Consider the following 13163-nt stretch of genomic DNA (forward strand, 5'->3'; position numbering starts at 1 on the left):
AGTAATCATAGAAAATGTTAAAATGGTAAGGGAATCTCATAAGGTTACACAAATATATTTCTGCAATTCAGTAGAGGATCTCAAAAAATTTCCCTGGATTATTTCTTAATTCCTTCTTTAACGCATATCTGCAGTGTTACATAGTTGGTGGTGCATCATATAGCCTATCATAAGCATTTTTCTATACCTTAAGATCCAGACATAATTTAGTTGCCTTGAAAAAAAACCCACAATGAACATTACTTGGTGATTAACAGTCAAATTAGGATTTTGGGGTTATCTGATTGGAAAAAGAAAATCAAAGATTCTTCACAATCTTCCGGAGAGCACCTAACAAATTGTTGGGCAATTCACCTCTTAACCACTTTTATTAACATGAGAAATTTGACGTTATTAAGTCAAGTAAAGCATTTGTTTATCTCTGATTGCAAATCAAAGACCAGATAAACAAATCCAAGAGTGATTACGTGACTAGGAGTATATGTATTAACTAGATGAATGGGATTAATTTATTGATCAATTAGGTGCTAAAACATCATCAAAGCCCAAACAAATTACAGCCAGAGACTTTGGAGACTTTAATCAAAATTGTCAGATACACAATGACATACAGATTAATGTCTGTGTGGACAAACACTTTGCAGCAAAAAGGAAGCATAAGTTCCTGAAAAATATTGCATCTGGTCCTTGATGTCCTGGTGTCTTGAACAAGTATATGTGCAGGAGAAGCAGGAGGCAATTGATACAGCTCTGTTCAAAAATAAAATGTTGCTTGCACTGAGTGGCAGACTGTATTTTGAATCTTTTTCTGGAAAACTGGGAAGATAATTACAAATATAAGAATCTTACAAACAAAAACCAGAGGTTTTAACTTCTAATACATCATGAAACCATCACACAAACTTGGAAGTCTGGCACTGTCACAAACTCTATGATAATGGTATTTCAGTATTCACAGGCAGTGTACAAATGCAATAGATACAATGACTATGTGCGAGTTAAAGTTTGTATTAAGTGCTCAAGTTTAGATTCATTCTTAAATATTTTGTCCCATTACCACAAACTAAAGTAACCTGACACTAAGTGGAAAATGTGACAATATAAAATAAACACATCATAAAAGTATCTTTAATTAAACAGTTCTGTAAATTTTACATGCACACACAATAGGATACAACATATTGACAATCACAGCATTATTCAGTATCTCAAAAACATTTAATCATATAGAAGGCACAGTCAGCCTCTTTGGATAACTGGACATGGTCAGAGTTTCACTGTGATTGATCTCAGGGCAAAAGAAAATGCACAAAATGCTTGACGTCAGCAGGTAAGACAATCTGTTACATTCTTGGTCTTAGCTTCCATTAGATACTGTATGTGCTTGAGACAGGATGATTTCTTTCCATTATATATTTCCACATAAGCTGTGTACTTGAATATCTCTGACTGATGACAACATCTGCCTTAGTTATTAATTGTGCAAAAAAAGCTTGTACATTTCTGGAGGAAGTGAACGTACTTGAATTTCTGTGTGTATTCATAAATAGTAAAAATATGCACAGTAAAAGCACCAGTGTAAACTGTGATACTTGCAGGATAAAGTGCATATAATGACCTGGTCTGAACTTAGCTTAATGTTCAGTTATTCAGTTGGTGCTTTGAATTACAATGTACGGTAACCAGGGCCTTTTATCTCTGGATCAGTTTCAGTCATGTCTTTAGGATAATGTATGACCGAGCCGATAACACCTGCAAAGAAGTCAGACAGCCCAGATTAGTTCTAACATTCATTACTGAGTCAAAGTGAGATGATACTGTTAGATGATACAGTCGTGTGGACACAACCACCTGACTCGCACACAAAACCCCCTAAAAATTAAAACATGCTCATCCAAAGTGTATGTTGTTTTCTGTTCATTTTATATTTAACTTTCTATCCATCTTCTCTGTTACTGAGAAGGGTACAGAGACTAAAGGGAAAACAGAAGGCTTGTTGTTTTCTTACCTCCAGGGTGCCTCAAACCTAGGCAGAGAGTGTGAGAAAGACAAAACACATGACCTTGCTTTATATTTCCCCGTGAGTATGAGGCTCCATATGAAAAATCATGTGACAGGACACATTTTAAAATTGAGCCAAGTTATGCAGCGTTTTATGAGGGTAGCTGAGTTATTACATTCAAACATAGGTAAACATTAAATTGTTCCTACTGTTTGCTGACATTATGCAACACAAGGCTGTGTTCCATTCATGAAAATAAATCATTTTGTTATATTATGAACAGTGCTTTTGAGAGTGTAACTGTGATTAAAGGCTGTACAACTTCTTTTATTATTATCCAAGTGGAAAAATCGTATTTACTCACCTCGGTTTTTGGAGAGGAGGAAGCTGATTATGATTAGGCCCGCAAAAGCCAGGAGTGCAAAGACTGGAATGAGAACCTGAGGCAGAGGAATCCCTGGAACTGAGAAAATATTTCAAATTTGTAAACAGAGCCCTTGTCAACAAAACTGGTCACTATAGAACATGGAGTGCAATCGCAGGGACAAACCTTTGTTTTACTGTAGTATAACCTTTTCTTTTTTTTTTAAGCACACGTTGTGTCATATGACTAACAGTCAAATGCCATCAGCTGCCTCCAGAATCCACAGCCACCAGCAGAATTCAAGCATTTTTTTCCTGCTTTTCAACCTACTTAAGAGTCAAAACTACCAGACAGCTACAGACCCAGGAAACAGACCATCTAAGATTGTGATTAATTCTTCTTTTACCACTAACAGTGAATTGAGAATACAGTACAGTGAACAAATGAATAATGTGGAATGGATGGGTCCCGCCTTACAATAATGTTGCACCTGATCATATCACAGACACTGCCTTTATTACTACTATTTCAAAAGTTTTTTCTATGAGTGCATCAGGGAAAGGCTAAAATCAAAATTTCACTGAGGAGGGAAATGGTGCATACTAGAGTTGCAACAATGAATCAGTTAATCAAAAGTAAATTAATCAGCAACTATTTTGATAATTGATTATTAGTTTAAGTGGTTTCTCTGTTTCAATGGAAACAGCATCTGCTTTTTGCTGCTTCATATCACTGTAAATTGAATTTGGACTTTGGACTGTTGGTCCAACAAAACAAGACATCTGAAAACCTCACCTTGGACTCTGGGAAAGAGGGGCGGACATTATTCAGTATTTTTTCTGAAATATTTTCTGATGTTTAAGACTAAAATGAGTGATCAATTAATTGAGAATTGGCGCACTAATTGAAAATTAAAATGATTATTAAGTTGCAGCCTTAGTGTATACTACTATTATTTTGACATTTTATTTTATACCTTGATATTGGATCCAATATACCATTATATATTATTGTTAAGATAAAGAAAGTTGTACCTAATCTGGTCATTTGATTATAAACACTGGCAGGTGTTTATCTGCAGTATTAACAATCGGCATGTCATTGTTTCAATAACAAGAGTTACACTACAAGCTAAATAGCATCTCAAGGCAAAAGCACTTGGTGTGTAAGATGCTCTTATTAGGCTCCACAATGCAAAACACTTGAAGTTTGATGATGATTAAATTTCTTCTCAAAAGCCGTAAAGAAAAAGTACCTGAACTTTCCTCTGAAAGCTTCAGTTCTCTCATTAGCTTGATGCATCCCTCCTGAAGGCGGATTCTCTCTGTCCTGGTGCGCTGCACTTCCTGGTCCCATAACACTTTGAGGGCCAATGCTTGCGGTGTATGGGCTGTCCATGTGTCAGTGTGGTCCAGAGTAAGACAGACCTTCCCGTCATAGAAAACACGGTCTGTCCAATGCAGCTGAGACCCCTCCAGTATGCATTCGCGAGAGCGAAGAACAGTGTGGTTTCCTATGGAGCGAGAAAAGGCAATAAACAAAAACATTTGATTGACCATGACATCAGATCTGAGTTGAGTCATTACAGTCATTTATTTGTAGTACGTGATCATTTTCTTACTCAGCGCTGAAGTCTGGTTGACCCTGATTAGAGTCGGATGGAGTGCATCAGCCGAAATGGTTTTGATAATGCTCTTGAATTCCTGGCTTGTGCCAGTGAAAGAGACTCCATTGAGAAGAACCTGCTCCTCAACCCACTGAGCACCCACCACTCCCCACTGCTGGACCTGAACTATGACGGTATCTGATGGAAGACAACCAACATACATGCACAGAGAAAAAGAAAGGATGGTCTAAATGTTGCGACAAATCTGTAAGTAAAAGTAGTAGTAGGTCTGGCACAATGCTACATGGCTCAAGCAAAAGTAGCCCTGTCCAAAAATTGAACTTGGGGGATCAGAGCAAAACTGTAACACCAAAAGGTATATTGAATTGAACTGTATACTCATTTTGATGAACAGTCCTGCTTACAATTAAGATTATTTTAAGGTTGTCCACACTATGCTATGTGTAACTCCTTTTAACGTTTGGTAGTTGTGACTATTGCAGTGCATTTTGCAATGTAAACTTTTAACCCCTAAAATAATTGTGCGTAACTGCATTTGTCAAATAAATACAGTGATTTTTTTTTTTTTTAAAGCACCAGCTTTTCCAAGCACACCTGTGCAATCTAATGCAATCCCATACAACAGACCAACAATAAATCTTTAATTCCCTCAGCTTTAATTTTCAGTTTTTTAACACTATCAGACAGAAAGGAGTTGATTTAACTTTTAAGTTTCACAGTGACAGGGTTTATTGCAGGGCTATTGTACTGGTGGTTTTCAGGATACCTTTGTGAGTTCAGCAGCAGAATAATCTATTGTGATCCAGTGAGATGTACAGGAGAAAAAGTAAAAACTGACTGACTCGGAGGGCGAAAGTAAAAGAAGTTTGTTTCTGTCTGCCTGGCAACCACCAGTCTACGCAGCCTGCTGTGGGTTAATACCAGTAAACAGTCCGTTTTTCATATTTGCGCTGTTATTGTTTTTCTTGGACTAATCTATTTGCAACTCCAGAAAGCAATGCGATGCAAAGAGGCAAGCTTCTTACCTACTGGAACAGGGAAAGCCCGAGATAAGTCGAACAGTAGCACAAGAATGCCAAGAAAATGCATTTCTAGCGTTATTCGTTCGCTGCTCCAAGTCCAGCCAGCGCTCAGTCCCCGAGGAAGAACGAAACTCTCCTCAGTTATAAATAGCCAGGATTGTTTTAAGCCATTTAAGCGAAACCGGTGCACTTGTAACACGTCCAGAACAACAGACAAAGGCTACAACAACAACTGGATGACCCTTCTCCGATCCCTGCGGCGCCCGTTTTGATTTCGTTTTGATGAAGCTTCCTTTTAAATGGACGTGCGTCTCCTCCTCTGATTGGCCAATGGAACCGGAGCACGGACTGGAAGGTCCTCACGCCCTCAGATCCTGCTCCACAGAATCAGTTTACCAAACAAACGCCCGTCTCAGGTCTGGGTTGACTGCTCGAAATGGCGTTAAACAGTTCATCTAACCCCAGGAGGTGACAAGAGTGAGCACAATCAGCTCGGAAGCCATGGCGTTTTAGCACGACTTCACTTGGTACGCCAAAGCAGGTTTACAGTGTAATTATGATCATTCAGGATGTAAGAACAAAAAGACTAATACAATATCACACTTGAGCCCATCTTAAACTAACCTATGCATCTACCAGTAGTGGAATGGACATGGTTTAAATGAACCTTTTTTGTGACCTTGCATTTTTGCACACAATTGAAACAGGTCTGTCAAATACCTTGTCAGTGTGATCAGTGTTGTTCTTGACAAAATTATGTCCTCTCTGTGGGCAAATTCGGCATCAAAAGGCTTGTAAAATGCTAAAACAATCACTCATAAAGGCCGACAAACCAGATTTCCAACAAGTCTTTGCCAAGGATGGAAAGTAAATATGTACATTTACATGCATGCTTCTGTTTTACTGAATAGTTTCCATTTTTTTGCTACTTTACAGGTCAGAGTATATTTCAGTGGGAAGTATTGTAAGGTTTCATACATTTATTCTATTGTAGCCTAATACAGCCACTTTTCAGATTAAGATTTTGCACACATTCCACTTTCAGTGAAAACCATGTATCTTTTTCATATGAACTGAAGGGTTAATTTTTCCCCTACAAGTTCAGAAAACTGTCCTACCACCCGTGCCTTTTTTTTGGTTTTGTTTTGTTTTGAAAATGTTAATAAGTAAACTTGTGAATGATTCTGTGACATGCAGCTTCCAAAAATATTTAGCCAGATGCCCAGTTAAACATAATCCTGTATGTTGTCAGTTCTTGTACATCTTAGTGAGTAAAAACCTGGGGTTTCAAACCTTCTCTTCTTCTTATCCTGGCTGACACAGTCTGTTGTTTTTATTAGTCAGATAATAAGGAACATTTTGTTCATCTCTGTCTTTCAGTCTGCTTATCCAAATAATAGGTCAAGTATGAACTCTACTGTATGTTCCTACTGTTATCATATTTGATGCTTCACATAATAAGTGTATGCTATCGGAAACAAATAACAGGCGCATACTAAAGATTAGATACTCTGAGCTTGTATCTTTGGTATCTGTTTAATGTACCGTGTGCATATGCAGACATAAAATGTTACGTTATGTTGTGACTAGACCTTTAGACTAAGTTCCTCAGTCTTCTACAGGCATATTCCTAAAATGGAAGGTATGCAGGGCAGATGGGAAGTACTTGTATAAACAGTCTGCTGTGAGAGAGCAGGGGACTTCACAGAGAGAGGGGAATTTAGGAGTCAGGCTGTTTTATGTTTCTTGTAAATCAATATAAAGAACATTTTAATGTTGTAGCTGATCTAGGGATTTACTTTAACTATGTTATACAATGCTGGGTAGTTTAATAATATCGAATAGAATAGAATAGAATAGAATAGAATAGAATAGAATAGAATAGAATAGAATGCCTTTTATTGTCATTATACATCTTTTACATGTGCGACGAGATGAAAAGCATCTCCTTCTTCAATGCAATGTGTATAAATATGCAACATAGAATAGAATAAAATTAAATTAAATAAGTTTAGTGCAAGTAATCTGTACAATGCATCATATTTTATTTGCTGATCAGATGTTATGTGAAATGTTACTGTGATCATGGATGTGTTATCAGAAAATACCCCCCTGGGCACTGATGGGTAAAAGGCCCCCTCTACATAGGACCCCCAAACTGAAAGACACACAAAACTAGTATAGATGATGCAAATTCTTTATGAACATTTTGTGTCCCTTTGTGGTCGTTTTAAACTTTTGGTCTTTTTTTTTGTGAGTTTCTTGTCATGTTGTGCTTCATTGTGGTAATTTTTATGTATAAATAATACATAATTCATCCATGCCTACGATGTAACTAGTATGTATGGGTGTCAGACAAGTCTTTTGTGGCCAAAAACACAATATGTACTACAATATGTTATGTAAATATCACTGAATGTAAATGCTATAAATTAATTACATTATTCGAGCAATACTACTTGATTATTTTCCTCCACCTTTGGTTTTATGGTTTAAAAAACTTGCTGTAAATTCACTGTACACTGCACACTTGTCCTGCTCAGATTTTAGTGTGGCATAGCGCCCTCTTGTGTCTGGCCGCAGGATGAGCCTCCACCGGATTGGCTGAGCGGTTGTCAGGAGTGTTTACAGGAAACATGGCATCCCTGTCTGTTGGAGAGCTTCAAGAAATGGAAGGTGAGCAAATTTATAAAGACGCAGCCATGTCATGATTGCGTTATCTCAGTAAATCGACATTCATCTGGACAAACGTGTCTGTTTTCACATGAGCACATCCGACGATTCCTTTTCCTTGTTAGTAATCAGACCTCCATCCTTGACTAGCTAGCGAGCTAGCAGGCTAACAACAAGACTCCTTAGCTGGCGTTTTCAGTCAACTGACCCTGTCCTTCTAATCCAAACATGACTAGTTTCACTTTCTCTGGCTGCGTTGTATAGTCTAATGGTCTGAGACCGAGTTTTATCTTTAACGTAGCCTGTCCGCCTATATGACACGTTTCTGATTTTAGTTCGTAAGCCTGTCTACTGTGGTCCAGTTGGCTAACTAGCTAGCTAACATGGTTATCAGTGTTCAGCGTGTGTGCTAATACAAGTGAGCTAACCTTAGCCTGCAAGCTGTTTTCTGAGCTGGAAGCACAGCTGGGATCATCCACAGCAATCGACACGAACAGAGTTATTCACTGGTAGCTGCAATTCCGACTGGGCACACATGTTCTCACAATTTTCGAATGTTTCAGAAATAGCACAGAAACATGGTGTAGTAATAGGTTAGTAGCCCGATGACAGCCAGAGAGAGGCTGGATGTTCCACATAACACTCCCTGACTCCTCAGTGGGCGAGGCGGGGCTGGGCCTGGTCTTTGCATCACATTACACGTGCATCAGCTAAATGTGTCAGTGATACATTATCACACGACAGTTCTGCATCTGGATGGTAAAATTAAACTGCTTTTCTCTTCGTCTGCTGACTGCAGTGGACCGGAGGGGTGAGTCTGAGGAGTCTGGTGATGATGAGACCAGGAGGAGGAGTATCAATGGCGACGTGGACCCCAATCAGCCTGCTACCACAAGTAAATCATCACATCTCCAGTGCAGCCACATAGAAAGACACATTGAACAAATCAGGCTGTCGGCTGCTATTATTTTGACATGAATAAGTAAACTTTGACACAGAGCACCCAATCTTCATGACGGTTGAATAACTATCAGTCATCTCCTTTGCTTTACAAAAGCATTTTGTGTTTGTATCTTGTTTATGAATACCCTGCCTTGATGCAATAACCTTATTAGTTTAGTTTTTTATTTAATCTTGCTCTCATTAAAGGTAAAGAAGAGTCTCCTGTTGACATGGACACCATAACCTTGGACCCAGAGGAAGAGGTTAGAAGACTGTCTAAAAATGCAGCTGTAGCTACTGTCACAAAGTTAAATCTTGTTAGTTAATTTTTGCAAAATACCCATCATCCCACCAAAAGGAGGGGTGATAATAAAACACTTCATATCTTTTTTCCTGGCAAGTGTTTCACCATTGCATCTGCATTTTAGGTATCTTATAAGGCAATGTGTGGGCTGGGCACTTGTATGTGCACATACATAAAGTACTATTACTTATTGACAGGATGTAATTCTAAGCTGTCTGGTTTCTTTATAGGATGTTGATCTTGTTCATTGTCGCATTGGAAAGATTGAAGGGTTGGAGGTGCTACAAAAGGCTAAAGTAAGTAACTTCAGTATTTAGTGCAACCCTCAGTGAGAGATGAAGTATTGGTGGCAGTTTGGGGTCTGTGATAAAATCAGGCTGTCGATTGTATCACTTGATTGAATTCTTTTAATTTCTCTGTTTGTACAGACGCTCTCCTTACGACAGAACCTCATCAAAAAGATAGAAAACCTTGACAGTCTGAGCTCACTGCGGGAAATAGATCTCTATGACAATCAAATCCGCAAACTGGAGAACCTGCACAGCCTCACAGATTTGGAGTAAGTCTGAAAAAAACACTCTCTATTAGTAAAGTAGATAGAAAGTGGTATTGGAATAGTGGTAGCATTTTTCATATGGCTGAAATTATAGAAAAAAGAAGCCTCATCTCAAGTTCAGTCTATTCTAATGGGAATTTTTTTTGACTGATCAACAGGCAGCTCGATGTGTCCTTCAACATTTTGAGGAAGGTGGAGGGTTTGGAGCAGCTGACTCAGCTGAAGAAGCTTTTTCTGCTTCACAACAAAATTAGCAACATTGCCAACCTGGAGCACCTAACAGGCCTGGAGATGCTTGAGCTGGGCTCCAATCGCATCCGGGTGAGACATAAGGCAGCGATGTTAAAAAGACATTCTAGCACATTAATGCAATAATCATGACATATAATCATGCCTATTTGTGTCGCTTTAATTGTTCACAGGTCATAGAGAACCTTGATACACTCGCGTCTTTGCAAAGTTTGTTCCTTGGCACCAATAAAATAACTAAGCTTCAGAATCTGGAGGGTTTACACAACTTGACTGTTTTAAGCATTCAGGTATTCTAACTAAAATCTTCAGTTCTTGGGAGAGGTTGCAAGAAATAAACCTAAGTTTTATATTGACACATTTCTTCATTATGTTGTGTACATTTCTTTTCAGAGTAACCGGATTACTAAAATTGAGGGTCTGCAGAACCTTGTCAACCTGAGAGAGCTCTATCTGAGCCACAATGGCATTGAGGTCATTGAGGGCTTGGAGAACAATGTGAGTTCAACAGCCCATTTCTGAAAGGACTGAACACCAAACTGTCCATCATGCTTTTTGCTAACTGTGCAAATGTGTACTCCAAAGTTTGTTCTGTACATTCAAACATTATTTATTTTCCCCTCACAGAAAAAGCTTACAACCCTGGACATTGCAGCCAATCGAGTAAAGAAAATTGAAAATATCAGCCATCTGACAGAGCTGCAGGAGTTCTGGGTATGGATCACTTGTGAAGTTAAACAATTTTTTTTTTTTTTTAATTATGCAACATTAGTACGAATGATATAGTAACAGTAGACAAAAATCTTCACTTCCTTCATTTGTTGTAAAAGTGCTTGCTTAGCCATGCAAGACCATGCTAATTATGACTTCTTATTAGCTATATTGTCTTCAATTTTCTCTCCAGATGAACGATAATCAGATAGATAACTGGTCAGATCTTGATGAGCTGAAGAATGCCAAGTCTCTGGAGACGGTCTATCTCGAAAGAAACCCGCTACAGAAGGATCCACAGTACCGGCGAAAGATCATGCTGGCTCTGCCCAGTGTACGCCAGATCGACGCTACCTTCATCCGCTTCTAAGCTGCAGTATACAGCTCACCTGCCAACATCACAGTGACCCCTCCCCCCACCATCCACCCTACAGAAACAAACTTCATTTTGAAACACATTGGGCTCACTGAATCATATGGTCACTCCATGCACAAATATACATTCCAACATGAAACTTACCTATAGCTCACTCAACATACATGTATGCATGTATGCACTCATTCACCCCTTGATCTATGCTATTGTGTGGAAGCTTATTTATTTATTAAGCTGGAAATGAACTGTGAAAGTACCCAACGCCCATTTCCTCATTTTTCCACTGCACTCTTTTGTTTGTTTGTTTTTGTGCATGTAGGACACAGTATGGAGATCTTTTTTCCTCAGTCATACAGTGCATCAGCAAAATGGGAAATCAGACTCATTTATCACATTGTTGAAGTTGCACTGCAAACCTAAAAGAGGAAAGGGTGGCATTGTTAATATTTGAGGGATTTTGTGAGTTTATTCTTTTTGGTTGGACGGGATGAGACTGTTCTCACAGAGTACACAGTGAGAAAAATAACAATTAAACATCAACATTAAAGGGAAAGTCTGCAACAAAATAAAATCGACATATTTTAATCTTCAGAATACTATTTATTGTCTCATTTGGTTTAACATGCTTCAAAACTGACCTTGGTATCAAACTTGGCAGTCACAGAAACATCTAACATGAAGCCTAAGATGCCATACTGACACGGTGCAGTTAAAAGCAGTTTAGTAAAGTGGTACCAGTCTTTTTAAGGAAAACATATCATCAAAAAGTAATTAATTATTTTGATAAACTGGTATCATTGCTTCATTTTGATGTCTATTCCTTGTCTAGATATTTTACAGCTCATAGGTTAATTTTATGATTAACAAGAGCGACGTGCAGTAAAGCTCATGAGAATGTAAACTCTTAACATGTTCATAAAGATGGTTTTGTAATGTACATCACCCTTTTTTTTTAATACATTACTGATTACAGCCTTGATTTTCTTTTGACTTTAGGAAACTTGTTCATAAATTTTATTTTAATGATCTAACAGTAAAATTTAGATTGTTTTTGAATTTACACACTAAGGGCAGGACTGGTCTCATAAAAGTGACATTGACTAATGTAAGATAAATGACTTCATGCTGTTGGCACAGACAATTTTTAAACACATTTTGAGATTTACTAAAGACACTACAGTGACACATTCTGTATTTTTCTCATTTGGCCTTTGGTATTGCTTAAAAAATAAATATTGATATGTATTTATTGGCCGTGTTTGCCACCTTAAACCAAAAGCGAATTACTTATTATTGCAGTCTCCTGTATATAATGCTTGACTGCACCTGATTTACTCCCTTTTAAAATTAAAAAGTGATGCACCTTTTATATGAAACAAATTTCCCACCTCAGGGCTAAAAGGTCACATGTCAATACGGTACAGAAACATCAGATTTCAGTGCATCGTTGCAGATGGATAGTGCTAAACTAAGTGCTTTCTTTGTATGATAGTGAGCATTATCTAATTCATTCCACCTGGGTTTATATTGGGTCTTCAAATTGTTAAAACGGGATGAGTTAATATTGAATCTCCCTTTTTAGGTATAAAAATAATAGCCTGGTTTGTATCATAGTTGTCTTTAGCTGACAGTTTGCTGCCTTTTTCAAAGGGATAGAAATTGTAATTACTAACCTATTAAAGCCAGTTGTTCGTGGTTAGTGACCTTGACCATAACTCAACTGTAGAACATTTATGAGCCCATATCAGACTAAAACTAAAGGACATTATGCATAATTGATCATTACTGATATGAATGGAATGTTATTTTATATTCAACTTTAACTTGAGTTACTTCAGTATTGGCCAGTGGGATTGGAAGTGTCACTTTGTGTGTTTGTAAATATAGTTTGGACATCTCATGTAGAAAATCAGTGCCATCATCACCTTCCCTTTGTAAAGTGATATCCTTTTTTTCTTGTTTATGCCAGGCAGCACAACAGATCTGTGTGAGATACCATAATTAAGATAACTTGACCTTTAGTGGTCACTGAATGAGCAATTATACCAATTGCAGTTAGCTCATTGTTGTTAGAACTAAGTCTTGAGTTTTGGACTTAGTTGATGCTGTTTTCAAACTGAATGTATTATGCAAATAATAAAATTACACCACTTAAATAGCAAGTCTGTGTAGTTTTAATCTATAATTGATTATATTTGTCATGACTCATACAATGCAATTTTCAAACGGAATGGTCAGTTTTAATAAAGTATCCTGTGGGACCTTACTCCATAACAATGATCAGTCAAAAGCATAGTAGAAAATATAGTTCAACTTTGTACACGCCAGGGCAATCCC

The 13163-nt window shown here is 37.8% G+C and overlaps 2 protein-coding genes across 2 annotated transcripts; one reads left to right on the forward strand and one right to left on the reverse strand.

Moving 5' to 3' along the window:
• Positions 1-560: 560 nt before the first annotated feature.
• On the reverse strand, positions 561-5272 carry LOC121192822. Its single transcript, XM_041054728.1, has 6 exons — positions 5019-5272; positions 3988-4170; positions 3622-3879; positions 2367-2465; positions 2009-2026; positions 561-1752 (listed from the first exon to the last, which is right to left on the reverse strand). The coding sequence occupies exons 1-6, from the start codon at positions 5080-5082 to the stop codon at positions 1667-1669; spliced, it is 708 nt and encodes a 235-aa protein (XP_040910662.1). The 5' UTR covers positions 5083-5272; the 3' UTR covers positions 561-1666.
• A 2339-nt stretch (positions 5273-7611) lies between these two features.
• On the forward strand, positions 7612-12982 carry ppp1r7 (protein phosphatase 1, regulatory (inhibitor) subunit 7). The gene is made up of 10 exons (XM_041054727.1): positions 7612-7691; positions 8488-8583; positions 8838-8893; positions 9165-9230; positions 9363-9493; positions 9649-9811; positions 9913-10029; positions 10133-10237; positions 10367-10453; positions 10644-12982. The coding sequence occupies exons 1-10, from the start codon at positions 7652-7654 to the stop codon at positions 10818-10820; spliced, it is 1038 nt and encodes a 345-aa protein (XP_040910661.1). The 5' UTR covers positions 7612-7651; the 3' UTR covers positions 10821-12982.
• Positions 12983-13163: the final 181 nt, after the last annotated feature.

Source organism: Toxotes jaculatrix, chromosome 14 (genome assembly GCF_017976425.1).
Source record: "Toxotes jaculatrix isolate fToxJac2 chromosome 14, fToxJac2.pri, whole genome shotgun sequence".
Classification (NCBI taxonomy): domain Eukaryota; kingdom Metazoa; phylum Chordata; class Actinopteri; family Toxotidae; genus Toxotes; species Toxotes jaculatrix.